This window comes from Barbus barbus, assembly GCF_936440315.1.
Source record: "Barbus barbus genome assembly, chromosome: 35".
NCBI lineage: Eukaryota > Metazoa > Chordata > Actinopteri > Cypriniformes > Cyprinidae > Barbus > Barbus barbus.
In genome coordinates, this window is record NC_136763.1 from 87,782 (window position 1) to 114,114 (window position 26,333).

The window sequence follows — 26,333 nt, forward strand, 5'->3', positions numbered from 1 at the left end:
TGTGCATGTTTTATTTTCCGATCGGCTATGTTTAAATTGTCTTTTAAAAACCCTAAACACCAAATGATTCATTGGAAATTGCTGCATAGGGTTTACTTGACTCCAATTAAAATTTTTTATATTAATCTGTCATCTTCTCCTAAGTGTAATCTCTGTTCCCAAGGAGTTTTAGGCACGTTTTTGCATTTTCTTTTTTGGAGTGCCCCTCTCTCTCACCTTTTTGGACGCAGCTCTCACTGGACCTATCATATTTGTTGGGTACTGAGATATGTTTGACTCCGCGCCATTTTTTCATGAATGACTTTTGGGACTTCACGTTGTCTGTCCAACAAAACTCTTTACTGTTAGCTGCTCTTACAGCAGAAAAAAAATTGCTGGTCAACCATTGGAATCCTCCTCACACAATGGACAGACAAACCTGGACTGTGTATTTGTTGGACATTATCTCGATGGAGCTCTCTACTTCTCGTATACATGGATCTAACGTGAAAACTGTAACTTCATGGCATTCAGCTTTTAATGTTGTGTCTTCTTTTCTAAAATCTTTGTAAAAATTATTTTATAGTTATTTATCTATTAATATATTTTATTATTATTTTGTATTTTTTTTTAAGTCTACCAGGGGGTGGGATGGGTTGGGGTGGGTTCTACATTTGTACAGCTGCTTTTTGTTTTGTAACACTGTCCCACAGAATAAAATTAAATAAACAGTTGTTAACAAAAAAATTAAAATAGTCCAGACTGTGGTCTCACGTCGGAAAGAACTTTAAATCCATATTCAAACTGGATCATGATGTGGTAACCTCACCAATAAAGAGTCCTTCTAAAATGCATACAAATACACAGTCTTAAACTCTTACACATACATGTACCATCTCTGCAAAAAACATCAGCAATGTACACTTTTAAATAGATAAAAACAACTCCTTTAGACTGGGCTTGAAATGAGACATTTCCCAACCAGGACACAGCACAATGTGTTCAGCAGGTGAGCTATGCTGGCTATTGCTGCTTGCTTTTGCTAACTCCCTCTACCACATGGCTTTACTTAAGGAAACCTAAAACACCCTAGCACCCCTAGTGGTAAGGAAGAAAACTGCCCACAAAATTCTTATTAACAGGCTCATGTCTGTTACACCTCAAATACAGCTCGTGAGATCCACTTTCCTTGCAGAGTTTAGCTCAAACTTTGATCAAACTCACCCCCCTGTGATTTTCTACTGATCCTGAAGACATGCTCAGGTGGGTTTGATTAAGGTTAGAACTAAACTCTGCAGGAAAGGGGATCTCGTGAGCTAGATTTGAGGATCCCTGGCCTATATGAAACAATAGGTTCTGAAAAGGTCTCTTTTGGTTTAAACCATTCCAGTTCAATTGCGTGGCTAAAAAATGGCCAGTCAATGTTTGTATTCTCCTAGTTGCATTACAGGGCTGCCTACACATAAGCTACATGGGCCCAAAGGATACAAAAGTTGCTCTGGGCACGAAGGGGCTGACCCACATTGGGCCATCATTGGATTAATGTGGGCAGTACCATAGTGTGGGCTGCTCACAGAGAGCCTGCGGTGAGCCCAAAGCTGTGGGCCTCATCTGGGCAAGCCCGCACTGGGCCTGTTTAGGTTTGGTGTGGGCTGGCCCTAGTCCACTGTGCCCACAAAAAGCCAGCATGGGCCATGTAAGGACATGTTTGCAAGGTTACATTCAATTACATGAATTTGCCCTATATTAAAGATATGGGCTATGTTCATTACAAAGCAGTCAAATTTGACCAAATAAATAAATTAAATCTCACATTTTTTCACTGTTAAAAGCTGAAGCGTCGTATTGGTTTGATTGGCCATCTCTAACATTTTGACATCGATGAGCGTTGTTAGGCTGAAGTACAGCAGAGCTGCATCAATAATATCAAATATTCAGGGGGACAATTTGACCTTATCTGATTATTGGGGGTCCTTGTCCAACTCTGTGTCTACGGTATACTATTAGCACAATCTTAAAGATTCTGTGGGAGCTGCGCTAAGGAGCCAGTGAAGAGGGTGCTTCTGGGATTGTGGGTTTAGGGTCTTAACAAGTTGTCCAGTTTTTCTTTCAACTGCTCACACTTGTGTAGCATATTCAGCTTGGAGACCTAGTTCAGGTGAGCACAGATTCAGTGAGATGCTTTGACCCTGATACTAGTCACGCGGTGATAAAGATTGCATGTGCCTGAACTGCATTATTAATGGAGCCAATGAAATTTAGATGCTGATTACAAGAGAAAGAAACTTGTCTGCTCATCTCCGTCCTGACGGCTGAGGATTAATGGGATGCTTTTACTCAGAAGGTCTTAACACTCGTCCAATGGCCGCTGAATGACTCCGACAGGGTTGAATCAAGGTGGATGTGAAAGATTTATGTGTGCAGAAACACACAACATATTAATTTTGTTGCACACTCAAATTCAGACACGGACTTCTCGATAAATGAAAAGAAAGGATGTCATTGAGATGAAAGACTTACTTAATTTCACTTTCTCTGATTCGGCTTTCGTCCAGATCCTCAATGAACTTCTCTCCCTTCATCCAGTAGATGAGAGGACTCACGTCTCCACTGTAGCCGAAGAACGCTCGGCAGGTCAGGTTCACGGGGCTGCCTGCAAAAACACACATCACAACACAAGTCCATATATATAATCTGTGAATGTAGCTTTCTAACGGAGCCTGGCCTGTGGACGGCTGTATGATTTGCTCTCTCTCGAGGAACAGAAGCTGCTACAAAGATCGCCGTGAGGGAGTTTAGATTGACATCACTATAACCCTAAAACGGCCTCAAAACTTTTCCAAAACTATAGTAGACACACAAACACTGCAGGCCTGTGAGAGTTTATAAGGGAGATACTACACGCTTTAACATAAACACATAGGAAAGGAAAGGCATTTAATCCATCCAAGTGCACACACACAGCAGTGAGAAGTGAACACACACACACACACACAGGAGTTGGAAGTTCAGTGCCTTGCTCAAGGGCACCTCAGTTGTGGTATTGAAGGTGGAGAGAGTGCTGGACACTCCCCCCACCTACAATACCTGCCGGACCTGAGACTCGAACCCACAACCTTTGAGTTACAGGTCCGACTATCTATCCATTAGGCCACGATTGCCCACAGAGACTCTCGACTGAAGCAAATCAGTGTTTTCTCTCTGACTGATGCTAATGAGAATCTATCGTTCTGCTCATGTGTGTCCCTGGAGCACAAAAGCAGTCATAAGTAGCACAGGTATATTTGTAGCAATAGCCAACAATACATTGTATGGGTCAAAATTATCCATTTTTTTTTAATGCCAAAAATCATTAGGATATTAAGTAAAGATCATGTTCTATGAAGATATTTTGTAAATTTCCTACAGTAAATATATCAAAACTTCATTTTTGATTAGTAATATGCATTGCTATGAACTTCATTTGGACAACTTTAAAGACGGTTTTCTTAATATTTAATTTTTTTTGGCACCCTCAGATTCCAGATTTTTCAAATTGTTGTATCTCAGCCAAATAGTGTCCTATCCTATCCTGCCTTATTTATTCAGCTTTTAGATGAGGTATATACCCTTATGACTGGTTTTGTGCTCCACGGTCACATTTGTGAAAATGAAGCGTATCTGAATGCTGGAGTTTCCTCGCTGGGCCACTGGAGGTCCCTGTTGTTCCATCTCTAACACAGGACGGATCCCAGCGGCACAAACACACCTTCTGCAGACATGTATAAGGGCAAATTCTTCAGTCTTTTGTACAGTGGCACACAGTCCAAAGCATCTAATGCGCAGTGATACAGCAGGAACTGCACTGCTTACAGTCGGCCTGTGTTTGCAATCTTCAGAACAACATACACTGAAATTAAAGTTAGCTTCACGTCTTCATCTCTCTCTGTATATATATATATATATTTATTTATTTTAGATTTTAGTTGATACTGTATATTGAACGTCTTTGTGTTTTATGTTCGTCAGCAGGGGATGAAATTAAAATGCCAACCCCAAGATTCTGTTTAGTAAACAGCTTCTAATTAAAAAGTGGATGCTTCAAAAAATCTGCATATAATTTTATTTCTGAGAAGATCTTTGAACAAAATGCCAGTATTTTGAAATAATTCAGAATGTCAGTTTTTTTGTGTGTTTTTTCCCCAAATGTATCCATTTGGCCTGAGATGGTTCGGTCGCTCAGAATCGTTCAGTTACTCATAAACGTAACAAATGTCTGTTATAGTGCATGCAGGCGTGTTTTTGTATGAATTGGAAAATTGGAGCAAGAACATCCTAGTTAATCAGGTCTCTATGGTATGTTAATTGTGTTTGTCTGTGTTGGCCTCTATTCATTCACATCCAGCAGAGAGGATCATCCAGATGGCTGAAAGCTGCTCTGCTTATTAAACGCTGTTGGGAGCGTTTGTGCCATCATTATGCCATAACTGACCTCCTGCGTCCAAACCAATTTACAGAGAAAGATAGAATGAATGAATGAATGAACTGATGTGAAATGTCTGTATAAACAGTGATGTGCCTCTGAGCAAGCATGTTAGTAAGGACTAAAAACCCAGCTAACAGAGAACGCTCTCACAGCTTTCAACGTTTTTTGAAAGTTATACGAATTTAATGATTAACTTTATTAATGTTTAATATACATTCTTAAATAAATTTTTTTGGGAACATCTTTATGATGTTATTTGCTCTTGTTGAACATTCTCATGATGTTGAGAAAAAACAGTAAAAATAAACATTCAAATAATTAAATATTTTGGGTCAAATTAAAGTTAGTAGAACATTGTGGGAAGGAAGAACATTGTGGGGGAAGTCGTGGCCTAATGGTTAGAGAGTCGGACTCGTAATCGAAAGGTTGCGGGTTCGAGTCCCCGGCCGACAGGGATTGTAGGTGGGGGGAGTGAATGTACAGCGCTCTCTCCACCCTCAATACCACGACTGAGGTGCCCTTGAGCAAGGCACCGAACCCCCAATTGCTCCCCGGGCGCCGCAGCATGGCTGCCCACTGCTCCGGGTGTGTGTGTGTGTGTGTGTGTGCATTTGTTCACTACTCACTGCTGTGTGTGTGCACTTGGATGGGTTAAACGCAGAGCACCAATTTCGAGTATGGGTCACCATACTTGACAATACGTCACGACGACGACTTGTATAAATGTTTTAATAAGGGGAAGTGGTGTGTGGCCAAGTATGGTGACCAGTGTATTCAGAATTTGTGCTCTGCATTTAACCCATCCAAGTGTACTCACAGTAGTGAACATACACCCGGAGCAGTGGGCAGCCAATGCTGCAGCGCCCGGGGAGCAGTTGGGGGTTCGGTGCCTTGCTCAAGGTTCTCACCTTAGTGGTGGCACTGAGGGTGTGCTTCAGTGCTGCACCTGCCTGACCTCAATATAAACACACAAGCAGCACTGCCATGTTTAAACTCAATGGAGTCGCTCTGCTAACGGTGAGCTTAAACACTGATCCCGACTGACAATCCACACACATCCACACTTTCCTCTGCGGCACAGAGAGAACATCCCTTCAAAACACACCTAACCAGCATATGCTGGATTTTTCAACAGGGATAACACACACATGACGACGTGACAGTGACCCTCAGGAAAATGAGTGTTTGACACACTCACACACACGCACATCTCAGATCATTATCTAGTTTTGTGTATATTCCATATAGCTAAAGCTGTAAAGCCAACTCCTTGTTACAAATATGGTAGAACCATCACTTCTACCACAAAAGACTACTTTATAAATAATCTTCCTTACTTATCTCAATTCCTCAGCATATCCAATAGCTCAGAACAACTTGATGATGTAACAGAAACTATTGACTCTCACTTTTCTAGCACTTTAGATACGGTTGCTCCTTTACGCTTAAGGAAGATTAAGGAAAAGAGTCCAACACCGTGGTATAATGAGAACACTAGGGCCCTAAAGAGAGCAGCCCGGAAAATGGAGCGCAGCTGGAGAAAAACAAAATTAGAGGTATTCCGTATTGCTTGGCGGGAACGTACCCTATGCTACAGCTTACTTTACGTCTCTTTTAGAAGAAAACAAACACAATCCCAAGTATTTATTTAATACAGTGGCTAAATTAACTAAAAATGTAACATCAGCAGATGCAGACATTACCCAGCAGCACAGTAGTAATGACTTTATGAACTACTTTACTTCCAAGATCGAAACTATTAGAGATAAAATTGTAACCATGCAGCTGTCAGCCACAGTATCGCATCAGATAGTACACTATAGATCCCCTGAGGAACAATTTCACTCATTCTCTTCTATTGGAAATGAAGAATTTTATAAACTTATTAAATCATCTAAAACAACCTGTATTTTAGACCCTGTTCCATCTAAGCTTTGAAAAGAGGTGCTTCCAGAAGTAATAGATCCTCTTCTGAATATTATTAACTCATCATTGTCATTAGGATATGTCCCAAAAACCTTCAAACTGGCTGTTATTAAGCCTCTCATTAAAAAAAAACACCATTTGACACCAAACAATGAATTAATTACAGATTCTCAAATCTCCCTTTTCTGTCAAAGATATTAGAAAAGGTAGTATCCTCACAACTATGTTCCTTCTTAGAGAAAAATTATATATGTGAGGATTTCCAGTCAGGTTTTAGACCATATAATCGTACTGAGACTGCTCTCATTAGAGTTTCAAACGACCTGCTTTTATCATCTGATCGTGGTTGTATCTCTCTATTAGTGCTACTGGATCTTAGCGCCGCGTTTGACACTATCGACCACAACATTCTTTTAAATAGAATAGAAAATTATGTTGGCATTAGAGGAAGTGCACAGGCATGGCTCGAATCGTACTTATCTGACCACCATCAATTTGTGACAGTAAATGAAGAGATATCAAGATTCAAGATTTTTTATTCGTCACATACACAATTATACAGAGTATAACCAGCAGTGAAATGTAAGTCAGGTCCGCTCCAAGGACAGTGCAATTATATAGAATACAAATATTAAGAAAAAGTGAGTGATGTGAGTCTCTCTACCTCATCCAAATATGCGGTCTAATCATTGTTGGAAATGAGGCCCAGAACCACAGTATCATAAGCGAATTTGATAATAGATGTGGAGCTGTGAGAGGACACGCAGTCATGCGTGTAGAGAGAGTAGAGCAGGGGACTCAGGACACAGCCCTGTGGGGCTCCTACATTCAGGGTGATGGATTTTGAGATGAACTGGCCAACTTTCACCACTTGATGTCTGGCGGTGAGGAAGTCTTGAATCCAGTCACAGAGTGAGCAGTTTAGGCCGAGGTCTGTGAGTTTAGATGCCAGCTTGATGGGGACTATAGTGTTGAAAGCTGAGCTAGAGTCAATGAATAGCAGCTACATAAATCCCATTGTTGCTGTCCAAGTGTGTGAGGGAGGAGTGGAGGACGTGAGAGATGGCATAGTCCGTAGATCTGTTTGGGCGATAGGCAAACTGAAGAGGGTCCAAAGTATCAGGTATGGAGGAGCAAATGTGGCTCTTTACAAGTCTCTCAAAAACCTTCAATACTATAGAAGTGAGGGCAACTGGGCGATAGTCATTCAAGCAAGAGGGTTTATTGTTCTTAGGCACAGGGATTAACCACGGAGGTAGCAAGGGACTCATTAAAGATAGAAGTGAACAAACCAGCGAGCTGATCAGCACAGGACCTCAGAACACGGTCGGTTATCCCATCAGGTCCGGCTGCTTTCCTGACGTTCACTTTCTTTAGCGCCCTCCAAACCTCGTCCTCTGACACGGTGATTACAGGATCATCGCTGCTCTGCCTGCTGCTTCCTGACGCGCTGGACGTGCTGCCGCCTTTGCAATCGAAGCGGCCGTAGAAGATGTTTAACTCGTCGGCCAGCAACGGATCTGCTCTGGAGCTGGAAATGAGACTCGATTCTCTCTCTGTATCTGTGTTTGGCGGCTCTTACTGCGCATCGGAGAGCATAGCACGATGCTTTGTACTCGCTCATATTCCCGGTCAGAAGAGCCTCATTGTAAGCGGCAGTGCGTGTGTTAACCGTAGCACGGATTGTTCTGTCCACCCACGGTTTCTGATTGGAGAATGTCCTTATCGTTATTGTTTCTGTAGCTTGCTCGGTTAGCTTGTTTACAAAGCTTAATGATACATCCGTGAACTCGCTGACGTCAGAAGAACTTTTCCGGAACATGTCCCAGTCGACGTCATCAAGAGCCGACTGTAGCATAGCTTCTGAGTGGGAGGACCAGCGCGTCATTACTCTCTGCATCGGAGGATCCTGAACGAGGATCCTTTTTCTATATTCCGGTGTAAGGAAAATGGCGGCATGGTCCGATTTGCCAAAAGCCGGTAGTGTGCGGGCTTTGTAGGCATTCTTGAACTGAGTGTAGCAATGATCCAGTATGTTTGGTCCTCTAGTTGGACAGGATAAAGTTCGGCATGACCTTCCTGAGGTTGGCTTTGTTAAAGTCTCCCGCGATGATAAAGGCAGCGTCAGGATGTTTGTTAATGTAGCCACTGAGCACATCGTGAAGCTTAGACAAAGCCAAGGCGGTGTCCGGCTGTGGTGGAATGTACACAGCAGTAACTATGATCGATGAAAACTCCCGGGGCAGTTAAAATGGGCGGCAAATAATGGAAAGATGTTCCAGATGAGGCGAGCAGGAACGCGACCGAATGGAGATATTCCTGGGATCACACCATTTCTTGTTAATCATGAAACACACTCCTCCACCCCTGGATTTACCGGCCTCTGCTGTTCTCTCCGTCCGAAAAACAGAGAAGTTATCACTTGGCATTACAGCAGTGTCCGGGACCGAGGACGAAAGCCACGTTTCGGACAAACAAAGGATGTTACAGTCCCTAATGTCCCGTTGGAAAGTAATCCTGGCTCTAAGATCGTCCTTCTTATTCTCCAAGGATTGGACATTTGCGAGCAGAATGCTCAGAAGAGAAGGACTGTGAGCCCTTTTCCTTAGTCTATCTCGAATCCCAGCGCGTTTCCCGTGGTGTTTCTTGATCCTTCGCATCGGGGGGTTATTGTTTATCTCCGCGTTCCAAAGACTCTCCAGAGGCCACGCTGGATTCGTGGCTAAAGTGTCCTGGAACAGGTTAGTGTAGCGGTTTCCAATGTCCAAAAGTGTTTCTTTGTTATAGGTGATCAGTGCCGACGTGAGATGTGTAAAAAGAGGTAGTACTTGTAGTGGGTTCGTGGACATTTGCCCATGTAAATAAACTGCCATTGGGCAAATAATGGGTTCGAGGGATCGTAGGGTGGATTTGGATCCTCTTTCCCCATTATTTAACTGGCCAATGGGACGGGTCAACTTACCCCCCATTTCCGAGGGAATTCCGGAGTAATCTGGGTTTGGACATCTATAGGGGGCGATGTTGGCCTTCCGATGTACCCCCCCCACCCTGCCACGAACCCTTTATTTGTCCTTTTGCCATCATTTTAATGGGTAAATGGGGTTTGTTGCTCCCAAAACCCTACTATTTGTCCATGCTCCCATTAAATGAATGGGCATGGGTGGGATTCGCATCCCAGCGAGCTACTATTTGTCCAACGCCCTACTGGTTCCATGGGCGGACCCCCGGTCCCACGAAACCACTATTTGTCCATTTGGCCACATTGGGTGCGGATCGGCCCCTCTGCCCCAAAGACCCCCCCCCCCCGCCACCCCCGGTCCCACGGACCCACTATTTGTCCACTTACCCACTATTTTTACGGAACGTGTCCAAAAGTGGCCAGAGGGGGTGGGTGGGCGTGCCCAGCCCACGGGAGCTCACCGGCGCCCCCTCTGGCCGTTTTTTCGACGCCGACTAAAGATGCTCCGATCGGCCCCAGGTCTCGGTGGGGCACATAGGGGGGCCCCACGAACCCCCCTGTGAAGTTTGGGACCCCTGGGACGTTTCTGAAAAAATCCCGCTTGCCATTTATTTGAATGGGTTCGGCCTAGCGGTTTCGTGGACACCGCTCGCCAGGGTCCGATCGAGCCGAAATTGGACTCTTTGGACTCGAGGGGACCCCCTCGACCGGGCGGAAAAGCGTGGTGACCGTACGACCTTGTTTGGGGGTCAAAAGGTCAAAAGAGGGAGCGCGCGTCCACCAAACCGTTACGCGTTTAAATGGGAAGCGGGACGTCTCCCGTTCGGAGACGATAGGTAGTAGGACACTGAGATTTGAGATCCTTGCACCTCAGGGGCCCCTCGCTCGCGGCCCCGAAGCACGAATCCGAAGGACCTCGGGAAAAAAAGCGACTCGCCCTAGGGCCCCGCGCTTTTGGCGGCTCACTCGGGGGGGCCCCAGCAGCCACCCTGTCGAATTTCGGGCCCCTGGGACGTTTCTGAAAAAATCCCACTTGCCATTTATTTGAATGGGTTCGGCCTAGCGGTTTCGTGGACACCGCTCGCCAGGGTCCCATCGAGCCGAAATTGGACTCGTTGGACTCGAGGGGACCCCCTCGACCGGGCGGAAAAGTCTGGTGACCGTACGACCTTGTTTGTGGGTCAAAAGGTCAAAAGAGGGAGCGCGCGTCCACCAAACCGGTACGCTTAAATGGGAAGTGGGACGTCCCCCGTACGGAGACGAAGGGTCGTGGGGCCTGGAAATTCGAGATTCTCGCATCTCAGGGGCCCCTCTTTCGCGTCCCCGAAGCACGGAGCCATAGGAATTTGGGAAAAAAAACACCCGTCTGGCACCTTGCGATCACTCGAAAGGCTCTGAGGGTTTAAGAGTCTAAGAGGGCAGAGAGAGAGATTTTGTGCAGGGGGCTCCCGATTTTCCCCTCGCCCTAGGGGCCCGCGCCTTCGGCGGCTCGCTCGGGGGGGGCCCAGGAGCCACCCTGTCGAGTTTCGGGCCCCTGGGACGTTTCTGAAAAAATCCCACTTGCCATTTATTTGAATGGGTTCGGCCTAGCGGTTTCGTGGACACCGCTCGCCAGGGTCCGATCGAGCCGAAATTGGACTCTTTGGACTCGAGGGGACCCTCTCGACCGGGCGGAAAAGCGTGCTGACCGTACGACCTTGTTTGGGGGTCAAAAGGTCAAAAGAGGGAGCGCGCGTCCACCAAACCGTTACGCGTTTAAATGGGAAGCGGGACGTCTCCCGTTCGGAGACGATAGGTAGTAGGACACTGAGATTTGAGATCCTTGCACCTCAGGGGCCCCTCACTCGCGGCCCCGAAGCACGCATCCGAAGGACCTCGGGAAAAAAAGTGACTCGCCCTAGGGCCCCGCGCTTTTGGCGGCTCACTCGGGGGGGCCCCAGCAGCCACCCTGTCGAATTTCGGGCCCCTGGGACGTTTCTGAAAAAATCCCACTTGCCATTTATTTGAATGGGTTCGGCCTAGCGGTTTCGTGGACACCACTAGCCAGGGTCCCATCGAGCCGAAATTGGACTCGTTGGACTCGAGGGGACCCCCTCGACCGGGCGGAAAAGTCTGGTGACCGTACGACCTTGTTTTGGGGTCAAAAGGTCAAAAGAGGGAGCGCGCGTCCACCAAACCGTTACGCGTTTAAATGGTAAGCGGGACGTCTCCCGTTCGGAGACCATAGGTAGTAGGACACTGAGATTTGAGATCCCTGCACCTCAGGGGCCCCTCACTCGCGGCCCCGAAGCACGAATCCGAAGGACCTCGGGAAAAAAAGCGACTCGCCCTAGGGCCCCGCGCTTTTGGCGGCTCATTCGGGGGGGCCCCAGCAGCCACCCTGTCGAATTTCGGGCCCCTGGGACGTTTCTGAAAAAATCCCACTTGCCATTTATTTGAATGGGTTCGGCCTAGCGGTTTCGTGGACACCGCTCGCCAGGGTCCCATCGAGCCGAAATTGGACTCTTTGGACTCGAGGGGGTCCCCTCGACCGGGCGGAAAAGTCTGGTGACCGTACGACCTCGTTTGGGGGTCAAAAGGTCAAAAGAGGGAGCGCGCGTCCACCAAACCGGTACGTTTAAATGGGAAGTGGGACGTCCCCCGTACGGAGACGAAGGGTCGAGGGGCCTAGAAATTCGAGATTCTCGCATGTCAGGGGCCCCTCTTTCGCATCCCCGAAGCACGGAGCCATAGGAATTTGGGAAAAAAACCACCCGTCTGGCACCTTGCGATCACACGAAAGGCTCTGAGTGTTTAAGAGTCCAAGAGGGCAGAGAGAGAGATTTTGTGCAGGGGGCTCCCGATTTTCCCCTCGCCCTAGGGCCCCGCGCTTTCGGTGGCTCGCTCGGGGGGGCACCAGGAGCCACCCTGTCGAGTTTCGGGCCCCTGGGACGTTTCTGAGAAAATCCCACTTGCCAGTTATTCGAATGGGTTCGGCCTAGCGGTTTCGTGGACACCGCTCGCCAGGGTCCTATCGAGCCGAAATTGGACTCTTTGGACTCGAGGGGACCCCCTCGACCGGGCGGAAAAGCGTGGTGACCGTACGACCTTGTTTGGGGGTCAAAAGGTCAAAAGAGGGAGCGCGCGTCCACCAAACCGTTACGCGTTTAAATGGGAAGCGGGACGTCTCCCGTTCGGAGACGATAGCTAGTAGGACACTGAGATTTGAGATCCTTGCACCTCAGGGGCCCCTCACTCGCGGCCCCGAAGCACGAATCCGAAGGACCTCGGGAAAAAAAGTGACTCGCCCTAGGGCCCCGCGCTTTTGGCGGCTCACTCGGGGGGGCCCCAGCAGCCACCCTGTCGAATTTCGGGCCCCTGGGACGTTTCTGAAAAAATCCCACTTGCCATTTATTTGAATGGGTTCGGCCTAGCGGTTTCGTGGACACCGCTCGCCAGGGTCCCATCGAGGCGAAATTGGACTCGTTGGACTCGAGGGGACCCCCTCGACAGGGCGGAAAAGTCTGGTGACCGTACGACCTTGTTTGGGGGTCAAAAGGTCAAAAGAGGGAGCGCGCGTCCACCAAACCGGTACGCTTAAATGGGAAGTGGGACGTCCCCCGTACGGAGACGGAAGGTCGCACGGCCTCGAAACTCGGCAAGCACCGCCGTCGTGGGCCCCTCGTCCAGGCCCCCGAGATCGAGGGCCGTAGCCGCTTCTCGAGCATTGTGGGTCCGGCTGCGTGTCTCTCTAAAATCGGGCCTGTTTCAGGATCTCTCCTATTGAATTCAAAGGCAGACAAAGAGACATATGAAAAATGAGGAAAAATACTTTTCGGGGTCCCAGGTCCAGGCCCTTTTGGGAAGTCGCTCAGGGGCTCCTGACACAACTCTGTGTGCGATTTGGTCCCCCTGGGACGTTTCTGAAAAAATCCCACTTGCCATTTATTTGAATGGGTTCGGCCTAGCGGTTTCGTGGACACTGCTCGCCAGGGTCCCATCGAGCCGAAATTGGACTCTTTGGACTCGAGGGGACCCCCTCGACCGGGCGGAAAAGCGTGGTGACCGTACGACCTTCTTTGGGGGTCAAAAGGTCAAAAGAGGGAGCGCGCGTCCACCAAACCGGTACGCTTAAATGGGAAGCGGGACGTCCCCCGTACGGAGACGGAAGGTCGCACGGCCTCGAAACTCGGCAAGCACCGCCGTCGTGGGCCCCTCGTTCAGGTCCCCGAGATTGAGGGCCGTAGCCGCATCTCAAGCATTTTGACCGTACGACCTTCTTTGGGGGTCAAAAGGTCAAAAGAGGGAGCGCGCGTCCACCAAACCGTTACGCGTTTAAATGGGAAGCGGGACGTCTCCCGTTCGGAGACGATAGGTAGTAGGACACTGAGATTTCAGATTCTTGCACCTCAGGGGCCCCTCACTCACGGCCCCGAAGCCCGAACCCAAAGGACCTCGGGAAAAAAAGTGACTCGTCCTAGGGCCCCGCGCTTTTGGCGGCTCACTCGGGGGGGCCCCAGCAGCCACCCTGTCGGGTTTCGGGCCCCTGGGACGTTTCTGAAAAAAACCCACTTGCCATTTATTTGAATGGGTTCGGCCTAGCGGTTTCGTGGACACTGCTCGCCAGGGTCCCATCGAGCCAAAATTGGACTCTTTGGACTCGAGGGGACCCCCTCGACCGGGCGGAAAAGTGTGGTGACCGTACGACCTTGTTTGGGGGTCAAAAGGTCAAAAGAGGGAGCGCGCGTCCACCAAACCGGTACGCTTAAATGGGATGTGGGACGTCCCCCGTACGGAGACGGAAGGTCGCACGGCCTCGAAATTCGGCAAGCACCGCCGTCGTGGGCCCCTCGTTCAGGCCCCCGAGATCGAGGGCCGTAGCCGCTTCTCAGGCATTTTGGTCCGGCTGCGCGTCTCGCTAAAATCGGGCCTGTTTCAGGGTCTCTCCTATTGAATTCAAAGGCAGACAAAGAGACATATGAAAAATGAGGAAAAATACTTTTCGGGGTCCCAGGTCGAGGCCCTTTTGGGAAGTCACTCAGGGGCTCCTGACAAAACTCTGTGTGCGATTTGGTCCCCCTGGGACGTTTCTGAAAAGATCCCACTTGCCATTTATTTGAATGGGTTCGGCCTAGCGGTTTCGTGGACACTGCTCGCCAGGGTCCTATCGAGCCGAAATTGGACTCTTTGGACTCGAGGGGACTCCCTCGACCGGGCGGAAAAGTCTGGTGACCGTACGACCTTCTTTGGGGGTCAAAAGGTCAAAAGAGGGAGCGCGCGTCCACCAAACCGGTACGCTTAAATGGGAAGTGGGACGTCCCCCGTACGGAGACGGTAGGTCGCACGGCCTCGAAACTCGGCAAGCACCGCTGTCGTGGGCCCCTCGTTCAGGCCCCCGAGATTGAGGGCCGTAGCCGCTTCTCAAGCATTGTCGGTCCGGCTGCGCAGTTATGAAATATGACATGTTACTGTACCGTCCACGCACCATCTACGGGGGCACCGTCAAATAAGTTACAGGTGGTCATGCACCATATGTGGTGAAGTTCACCAAAATCCAACTCCAAATTCCAACGTCAGAGACAATAATTTTTATGCAAATTATACAGCATTATGACAATAAACTGACATGAATGGGTTCCCGCTGAGCGTGCTGAGTACAGTACATGTGTTTTCATCAACAATATTGCACATATTTACGTGTCCACGAAAGCAGTATGCAGGGCCAGCTGAATACATTGAAAATGGACATTTTCACATGAAAAAATGTCCATTTCCAATTGATTCAGCGGGCCCTACGTAGTGCTTCCGTGGACATTTATTTTTATGCAAAATAAGAATTTTTTTGTGCTCTAATGTACATGGGGCTCCTGGGTGGTGTTCCCTGGGCACTAAACTGTAGGTATTACACAATCATTTCATTGCAGTTATGAAATATGACATGTTACTGTACCGTCCACGCACCATCTACGGGGGCACCGTCAAATAAGTTACAGGTGGTCATGCACCATATGTGGTGAAGTTCACCAAAATCCAACTCCAAATTCCAACGTCAGAGACAATAATTTTTATGCAAATTATACAGCATTATGACAATAAACTGACATGAATGGGTTCCCGCTGAGCGTGCTGAGTACAGTACATGTGTTTTCATCAACAATATTGCACATATTTACGTGTCCACGAAAGCAGTATGCAGGGCCAGCTGAATACATTGAAAATGGACATTTTCACATGAAAAAATGTCCATTTCCAATTGATTCAGCGGGCCCTACGTAGTGCTTCCGTGGACATTTATTTTTATGCAAATTATACAGTATTATGACAAGAAACTGACATGAATGGGTTCCCGCTGAGAGTGCTGAGTACAGTAGATGTGTTTTCATTAACAATATTGCACATATTTACGTGTCCACGAAAGCAGTATGCAGGGCCAGCTGAATACATTGAAAATGGACATTTTCACATGAAAAAATGTCCATTTCCAATTTATTCAGCGGACCCTACGTACTGCTTCCGTGGACATTTATTTTTATGCAAAATAAGATATTTTTTGTGCTCTAATGTACATGGGGCTGCTGGGTGGTGTTCCCTGGGCACTAAACTGTAGGTATTACACAATAATTTCATTGCAGTTATGAAATATGACATGTTACTGTATCGTCCACGGCCCATCTATGGAGGCACCGTCAAATAAATTACAGGTGGTCATGCACCATATGTGGTGAAGTTCACCAAAATCCAACTCCAAATTCCAACGTCAGAGACAATAATTTTTATGCAAATTATACAGTATTATGATAAGAAACTGACATGAATGGGTTCCGCTGATCGTGCTGAGTACAGTAGATGTGTTTTCATGAACAATATTGCATATATTTACGTGTCCACGAAAGCAGTATGCAGGGCCAGCTGAATACATTGAAAATGGACATTTTCACATGAAAAAATGTCCATTTCCAATTTATTCAGCGGACCCTACGTACTGCTTCCGTGGACATTTATTTTTATGCAAATTATACAGTATTATGACAAGAAACTGACATGAATGGGTTCCCGCTGAGAGTGCTGAGTACAGTAGATGTGTTTTCATTAACAATATTGCACATATTTACGTGTCCACGAAAGCAGTATGCAGGGCCAGCTGAATACATTGAAAATGGACATTTTCACATGAAAAAATGTCCATTTCCAATTTATTCAGCGGACCCTACGTACTGCTTCCGTGGACATTTATTTTTATGCAAAATAAGATATTTTTTGTGCTCTAATGTACATGGGGCTGCTGGGTGGTGTTCCCTGGGCACTAAACTGTAGGTATTACACAATAATTTCATTGCAGTTATGAAATATGACATGTTACTGTATCGTCCACGGCCCATCTATGGAGGCACCGTCAAATAAATTACAGGTGGTCATGCACCATATGTGGTGAAGTTCACCAAAATCCAACTCCAAATTCCAACGTCAGAGACAATAATTTTTATGCAAATTATACAGTATTATGATAAGAAACTGACATGAATGGGTTCCGCTGAGCGTGCTGAGTACAGTAGATGTGTTTTCATGAACAATATTGCACATATTTACGTGTCCACGAAAGCAGTATGCAGGGCCAGCTGAATACATTGAAAATGGACATTTTCACATGAAAAAATGTCCATTTCCAATTTATTCAGCGGGCCCTACGTACTGCTTCCGTGGACATTTATTTTTATGCAAATTATACAGTATTATGACAAGAAACTGACATGAATGGGTTCCCGCTGAGAGTGCTGAGTACAGTAGATGTGTTTTCATTAACAATATTGCACATATTTACGTGTCCACGAAAGCAGTATGCAGGGCCAGCTTAATACATTGAAAATGGACATTTTCACATGAAAAAATGTCCATTTCCAATTTATTCAGCGGACCCTACGTACTGCTTCCGTGGACATTTATTTTTATGCAAAATAAGATATTTTTTGTGCTCTAATGTACATGGGGCTGCTGGGTGGTGTTCCCTGGGCACTAAACTGTAGGTATTACACAATAATTTCATTGCAGTTATGAAATATGACATGTTACTGTATCGTCCACGGCCCATCTATGGAGGCACCGTCAAATAAATTACAGGTGGTCATGCACCATATGTGGTGAAGTTCACCAAAATCCAACTCCAAATTCCAACGTCAGAGACAATAATTTTTATGCAAATTATACAGTATTATGATAAGAAACTGACATGAATGGGTTCCGCTGAGCGTGCTGAGTACAGTAGATGTGTTTTCATTAACAATATTGCACATATTTACGTGTCCACGAAAGCAGTATGCAGGGCCAGCTGAATACATTGAAAATGGACATTTTCACATGAAAAAATGTCCATTTCCAATTTATTCAGCGGACCCTACGTACTGCTTCCGTGGACATTTATTTTTATGCAAAATAAGATATTTTTTGTGCTCTAATGTACATGGGGCTCCTGGGTGGTGTTCCCTGGGCACTAAACTGTAGGTATTACACAATCATTTCATTGCAGTTATGAAATATGACATGTTACTGTACCGTCCACGCACCATCTACGGGGGCACCGTCAAATAAGTTACAGGTGGTCATGCACCATATGTGGTGAAGTTCACCAAAATCCAACTCCAAATTCCAACGTCAGAGACAATAATTTTTATGCAAATTATACAGCATTATGACAATAAACTGACATGAATGGGTTCCCGCTGAGCGTGCTGAGTACAGTACATGTGTTTTCATCAACAATATTGCACATATTTACGTGTCCACGAAAGCAGTATGCAGGGCCAGCTGAATACATTGAAAATGGACATTTTTACATGAAAAAATGTCCATTTCCAATTTATTCAGCGGACCCTACGTACTGCTTCCGTGGACATTTATTTTTATGCAAATTATACAGTATTATGACAAGAAACTGACATGAATGGGTTCCCGCTGAGAGTGCTGAGTACAGTAGATGTGTTTTCATTAACAATATTGCACATATTTACGTGTCCACGAAAGCAGTATGCAGGGCCAGCTGAATACATTGAAAATGGACATTTTCACATGAAAAAATGTCCATTTCCAATTTATTCAGCGGACCCTACGTACTGCTTCCGTGGACATTTATTTTTATGCAAAATAAGATATTTTTTGTGCTCTAATGTACATGGGGCTGCTGGGTGGTGTTCCCTGGGCACTAAACTGTAGGTATTACACAATAATTTCATTGCAGTTATGAAATATGACATGTTACTGTATCGTCCACGGCCCATCTATGGAGGCACCGTCAAATAAATTACAGGTGGTCATGCACCATATGTGGTGAAGTTCACCAAAATCCAACTCCAAATTCCAACGTCAGAGACAATAATTTTTATGCAAATTATACAGTATTATGATAAGAAACTGACATGAATGGGTTCCGCTGAGCGTGCTGAGTACAGTAGATGTGTTTTCATGAACAATATTGCATATATTTACGTGTCCACGAAAGCAGTATGCAGGGCCAGCTGAATACATTGAAAATGGACATTTTCACATGAAAAAATGTCCATTTCCAATTTATTCAGCGGACCCTACGTACTGCTTCCGTGGACATTTATTTTTATGCAAATTATACAGTATTATGACAAGAAACTGACATGAATGGGTTCCCGCTGAGAGTGCTGAGTACAGTAGATGTGTTTTCATTAACAATATTGCACATATTTACGTGTCCACGAAAGCAGTATGCAGGGCCAGCTGAATACATTGAAAATGGACATTTTCACATGAAAAAATGTCCATTTCCAATTTATTCAGCGGACCCTATGTACTGCTTCCGTGGACATTTATTTTTATGCAAAATAAGATATTTTTTGTGCTCTAATGTACATGGGGCTGCTGGGTGGTGTTCCCTGGGCACTAAACTGTAGGTATTACACAATAATTTCATTGCAGTTATGAAATATGACATGTTACTGTATCGTCCACGGCCCATCTATGGAGGCACCGTCAAATAAATTACAGGTGGTCATGCACCATATGTGGTGAAGTTCACCAAAATCCAACTCCAAATTCCAACGTCAGAGACAATAATTTTTATGCAAATTATACAGTATTATGATAAGAAACTGACATGAATGGGTTCCGCTGAGCGTGCTGAGTACAGTAGATGTGTTTTCATGAACAATATTGCACATATTTACGTGTCCACGAAAGCAGTATGCAGGGCCAGCTGAATACATTGAAAATGGACATTTTCACATGAAAAAATGTCCATTTCCAATTTATTCAGCGGGCCCTACGTACTGCTTCCGTGGACATTTATTTTTATGCAAATTATACAGTATTATGACAAGAAACTGACATGAATGGGTTCCCGCTGAGAGTGCTGAGTACAGTAGATGTGTTTTCATTAACAATATTGCACATATTTACGTGTCCACGAAAGCAGTATGCAGGGCCAGCTTAATACATTGAAAATGGACATTTTCACATGAAAAAATGTCCATTTCCAATTTATTCAGCGGACCCTACGTACTGCTTCCGTGGACATTTATTTTTATGCAAAATAAGATATTTTTTGTGCTCTAATGTACATGGGGCTGCTGGGTGGTGTTCCCTGGGCACTAAACTGTAGGTATTACACAATAATTTCATTGCAGTTATGAAATATGACATGTTACTGTATCGTCCACGGCCCAACTATGGAGGCACCGTCAAATAAATTACAGGTGGTCATGCACCATATGTGGTGAAGTTCACCAAAATCCAACTCCAAATTCCAACGTCAGAGACAATAATTTTTATGCAAATTATACAGTATTATGATAAGAAACTGACATGAATGGGTTCCGCTGAGCGTGCTGAGTACAGTAGATGTGTTTTCATTAACAATATTGCACATATTTACGTGTCCACGAAAGCAGTATGCAGGGCCAGCTGAATACATTGAAAATGGACATTTTCACATGAAAAAATGTCCATTTCCAATTTATTCAGCGGACCCTACGTACTGCTTCCGTGGACATTTATTTTTATGCAAAATAAGATATTTTTTGTGCTCTAATGTACATGGGGATCCTGGGTGGTGTTCCCTGGGCACTAAACTGTAGGTATTACACAATAATTTCATTGCAGTTATGAAATATGACATGTTACTGTATCGTCCACGCACCATCTACGGAAGCACCGTCAAATAAATTACAGGTGGTCATGCACCATATGTGGTGAAGTTCACCAAAATCCAACTCCAAATTCCAACATCAGAAACAATCATTTTTATGCAAATTATACAGTATTATGATAAGAAACTGACATGAATGGGTTCCGCTGAGCGTGCTGAGTACAGTAGATGTGTTTTCATTAACAATATTGCACACATTTACGTGTCCACGAAAGCAGTATGCAGGGCCAGCTGAATACATTGAAAATGGACATTTTCACATGAAAAAATGTCCATTTCCAATTTATTCAGCGGACCCTACGTACTGCTTCCGTGGACATTTATTTTTATGCAAATTATACAGTATTATGACAAGAAACTGACATGAATGGGTTCCCGCTGAGAGTGCTGAGTACAGTAGATGTGTTTTCATTAACAATATTGCACATATTTACGTGTCCACGAAAGCAGTATGCAGGGCCAGCTGAATACATTGAAAATGGACATTTTCACATGAAAAAATGTCCATTTCCAATTTATTCAGCGGACCCTACGTACTGCTTCCGTGGACATTTATTTTTATGCAAATTATACAGTATTATGACAATAAACTGACATGAATGGGTTCCCGCTGAGAGTGCTGAGTACAGTAGATGTGTTTTCATTAACAATATTGCACATATTTACGTGTCCACGAAAGCAGTATGCAGGGCCAGCTGAATACATTGAAAATGGACATTTTCACATGAAAAAATGTCCATTTCCAATTTATTCAGCGGACCCTACGTACTGCTTCCGTGGACATTTATTTTTATGCAAAATAAGATATTTTTTGTGCTCTAATGTACATGGGGCTGCTGTGTGGTGTTCCCTGGGCACTAAACTGTAGGTATTACACAATAATTTCATTGCAGTTATGAAATATGACATGTTACTGTATCGTCCACGCACCATCTACGGAAGCACCGTCAAATAAATTACAGGTGGTCATGCACCATATGTGGTGAAGTTCACCAAAATCCAACTCCAAATTCCAACATCAGAAACAATCATTTTTATGCAAATTATACAGTATTATGATAAGAAACTGACATGAATGGGTTCCGCTGAGCGTGCTGAGTACAGTAGATGTGTTTTCATTAACAATATTGCACATATTTACGTGTCCACGAAAGCAGTATGCAGGGCCAGCTGAATACATTGAAAATGGACATTTTCACATGAAAAAATGTCCATTTCCAATTTATTCAGCGGACCCTACGTACTGCTTCCGTGGACATTTATTTTTATGCAAATTATACAGTATTATGACAAGAAACTGACATGAATGGGTTCCCGCTGAGAGTGCTGAGTACAGTAGATGTGTTTTCATTAACAATATTGCACATATTTACGTGTCCACGAAAGCAGTATGCAGGGCCAGCTGAATACATTGAAAATGGACATTTTCACATGAAAAAATGTCCATTTCCAATTTATTCAGCGGACCCTACGTACTGCTTCCGTGGACATTTATTTTTATGCAAAATAAGATATTTTTTGTGCTCTAATGTACATGGGGCTGCTGTGTGGTGTTCCCTGGGCACTAAACTGTAGGTATTACACAATAATTTCATTGCAGTTATGAAATATGACATGTTACTGTACCGTCCACGCACCATCTACGGAAGCACCGTCAAATAAATTACAGGTGGTCATGCACCATATGTGGTGAAGTTCACCAAAATCCAACTCCAAATTCCAACGTCAGAGACAATAATTTTTATGCAAATTATACAGTATTATGATAAGAAACTGACATGAATGGGTTCCGCTGAGCGTGCTGAGTACAGTAGATGTGTTTTCATTAACAATATTGCACATATTTACGTGTCCACGAAAGCAGTATGCAGGGCCAGCTGAATACATTGAAAATGGACATTTTCACATGAAAAAATGTCCATTTCCAATTTATTCAGCGGACCCTACGTACTGCTTCCGTGGACATTTATTTTTATGCAAATTATACAGTATTATGACAAGAAACTGACATGAATGGGTTCCCGCTGAGAGTGCTGAGTACAGTAGATGTGTTTTCATTAACAATATTGCACATATTTACGTGTCCACGAAAGCAGTATGCAGGGCCAGCTGAATACATTGAAAATGGACATTTTCACATGAAAAAATGTCCATTTCCAATTTATTCAGCGGACCCTACGTACTGCTTCCGTGGACATTTATTTTTATGCAAAATAAGATATTTTTTGTGCTCTAATGTACATGGGGCTGCTGTGTGGTGTTCCCTGGGCACTAAACTGTAGGTATTACACAATAATTTCATTGCAGTTATGAAATATGACATGTTACTGTATCGTCCACGCACCATCTACGGAAGCACCGTCAAATAAATTACAGGTGGTCATGCACCATATGTGGTGAAGTTCACCAAAATCCAACTCCAAATTCCAACATCAGAAACAATCATTTTTATGCAAATTATACAGTATTATGATAAGAAACTGACATGAATGGGTTCCCGCTGAGAGTGCTGAGTACAGTAGATGTGTTTTCATTAACAATATTGCACATATTTACGTGTCCACGAAAGCAGTATGCAGGGCCAGCTGAATACATTGAAAATGGACATTTTCACATGAAAAAATGTCCATTTCCAATTTATTCAGCGGACCCTACGTACTGCTTCCGTGGACATTTATTTTTATGCAAATTATACAGTATTATGATAAGAAACTGACATGAATGGGTTCCGCTGAGCGTGCTGAGTACAGTAGATGTGTTTTCATTAACAATATTGCACACATTTACGTGTCCACGAAAGCAGTATGCAGGGCCAGCTGAATACATTGAAAATGGACATTTTCACATGAAAAAATGTCCATTTCCAATTTATTCAGCGGACCCTACGTACTGCTTCCGTGGACATTTATTTTTATGCAAATTATACAGTATTATGACAAGAAACTGACATGAATGGGTTCCCGCTGAGAGTGCTGAGTACAGTAGATGTGTTTTCATTAACAATATTGCACATATTTACGTGTCCACGAAAGCAGTATGCAGGGCCAGCTGAATACATTGAAAATGGACATTTTCACATGAAAAAATGTCCATTTCCAATTTATTCAGCGGACCCTACGTACTGCTTCCGTGGACATTTATTTTTATGCAAATTATACAGTATTATGACAATAAACTGACATGAATGGGTTCCCGCTGAGAGTGCTGAGTACAGTAGATGTGTTTTCATTAACAATATTGCACATATTTACGTGTCCACGAAAGCAGTATGCAGGGCCAGCTGAATACATTGAAAATGGACATTTTCACATGAAAAAATGTCCATTTCCAATTTATTCAGCGGACCCTACGTACTGCTTCCGTGGACATTTATTTTTATGCAAATTATACAGTATTATGACAATAAACTGACATGAATGGGTTCCCGCTGAGAGTGCTGAGTACAGTAGATGTGTTTTCATTAACAATATTGCACATATTTACGTGTCCACGAAAGCAGTATGCAGGGCCAGCTGAATACATTGAAAATGGACATTTTCACATGAAAAAATGTCCATTTCCAATTTATTCAGCGGACCCTACGTACTGCTTCCGTGGACATTTATTTTTATGCAAAATAAGATATTTTTTGTGCTCTAATGTACATGGGGCTGCTGGGTGGTGTTCCCTGGGCACTAAACTGCAGGTATTACACAATAATTTCATTGCAGTTATGAAATATGACATGTTACTGTATCGTCCACGGCCCATCTATGGAGGCACCGTCAAATAAATTACAGGTGGTCATGCACCATATGTGGTGAAGTTCACCAAAATCCAACTCCAAATTCCAACGTCAGAGACAATAATTTTTATGCAAATTATACAGTATTATGATAAGAAACTGACATGAATGGGTTCCGCTGAGCGTGCTGAGTACAGTAGATGTGTTTTCATTAACAATATTGCACATATTTACGTGTCCACGAAAGCAGTATGCAGGGCCAGCTGAATACATTGAAAATGGACATTTTCACATGAAAAAATGTCCATTTCCAATTTATTCAGCGGACCCTACGTACTGCTTCCGTGGACATTTATTTTTATGCAAATTATACAGTATTATGACAAGAAACTGACATGAATGGGTTCCCGCTGAGAGTGCTGAGTACAGTAGATGTGTTTTCATTAACAATATTGCACATATTTACGTGTCCACGAAAGCAGTATGCAGGGCCAGCTGAATACATTGAAAATGGACATTTTCACATGAAAAAATGTCCATTTCCAATTTATTCAGCGGGCCCTACGTACTGCTTCCGTGGACATTTATTTTTATGCAAAATAAGATATTTTTTGTGCTCTAATGTACATGGGGCTCCTGGGTGGTGTTCCCTGGGCACTAAACTGTAGGTATTACACAATAATTTCATTGCAGTTATGAAATATGACATGTTACTGTACCGTCCACGCACCATCTATGGAGGCACCGTCAAATAAGTTACAGGTGGTCATGCACCATATGTGGTGAAGTTCACCAAAATCCAACTCCAAATTCCAACGTCAGAGACAATCATTTTTATGCAAATTATACAGTATTATGACAATAAACTGACATGAATGGGTTCCCGCTGAGCATGTTGAGTACAGTACATGTGTTTTCATTAACAATATTGCACATATTTACGTGTCCACGAAAGCAGTATGAAGGGCCAGCTGAATAAATTGAAAATGGACATTTTCACATGAAAAAATGTCCATTTCCAATTTATTCAGCGGACCCTACGTACTGCTTCCGTGGACATTTATTTTTATGCAAATTATACAGTATTGTGACAATAAACTGACATGAATGGGTTCCGCTGAGCGTGCTGAGTACAGTAGAGGTGTTTTCATGAACAATATTGCACATATTTACGTGTCCACAAAAGCAGTATGAAGGGCCAGCTGAATAAATTGAAAATGGACATTTTCAGATGAAAAAATGTCCATTTCCAATTTATTCAGCGGGCCCTACGTACTGCTTCCGTGGACATTTATTTTTATGCAAAATAAGATATTTTTTGTGCTCTAATGTACATGGGGCTCCTGGGTGGTGTTCCCTGGGCACTAAACTGTAGGTATTACACAATAATTTCATTGCAGTTATGAAATATGACATGTTACTGTACCGTCCACGCACCATCTATGGAGTCACCGTCAAATAAGTTACAGGTGGTCATGCACCATATGTGGTGAAGTTGACCAAAATCCAACTCCAAATTCCAACGTCAGAGACAATCATTTTTATGCAAATTATACAGTATTATGACAATAAACTGACATGAATGGGTTCCCGCTGAGCATGCTGAGTACAGTACATGTGTTTTCATTAACAATATTGCACATATTTACGTGTCCACGAAAGCAGTATGAAGGGCCAGCTGAATAAATTGAAAATGGACATTTTCACATGAAAAAATGTCCATTTCCAATTTATTCAGCGGACCCTACGTACTGCTTCCGTGGACATTTATTTTTATGCAAATTATACAGTATTATGGAATGGAACTGACATGAATGGGTTCCGCTGAGCGTGCTGAGTACAGTAGATGTGTTTTCATTAACAATATTGCACATATTTACGTGTCCACGAAAGCAGTACGCAGGGCCAGCTGAATACATTGAAAATGGACATTTTCACATGAAAAAATGTCCATTTCCAATTTATTCAGCGGACCCTACGTACTGCTTCCGTGGACATTTATTTTTATACAAATTATACAGTATTATGACAAGAAACTGACATGAATGGGTTCCCGCTGAGAGTGCTGAGTACAGTAGATGTGTTTTCATGAACAATATTGCACATATTTACGTGTCCACGAAAGCAGTATGCAGGG

The 26,333-nt window shown here is 44.1% G+C and overlaps 1 protein-coding gene across 1 annotated transcript in view; it reads right to left on the reverse strand.

Moving 5' to 3' along the window:
- LOC306855220 (interleukin-1 receptor accessory protein-like 1-B) overlaps positions 1-26,333 on the reverse strand; it is a gene marked incomplete at both ends in the record, with an annotated part of 267,168 nt that overhangs the window by 19,791 nt on the left and 221,044 nt on the right. Inside the window, one exon of the mRNA XM_079393738.1 lies at positions 2,500-2,632. Within this exon, the coding sequence (XP_079249864.1) occupies positions 2,500-2,632 (133 nt within the window). The remainder of the gene's footprint in view (positions 1-2,499; positions 2,633-26,333) is intronic.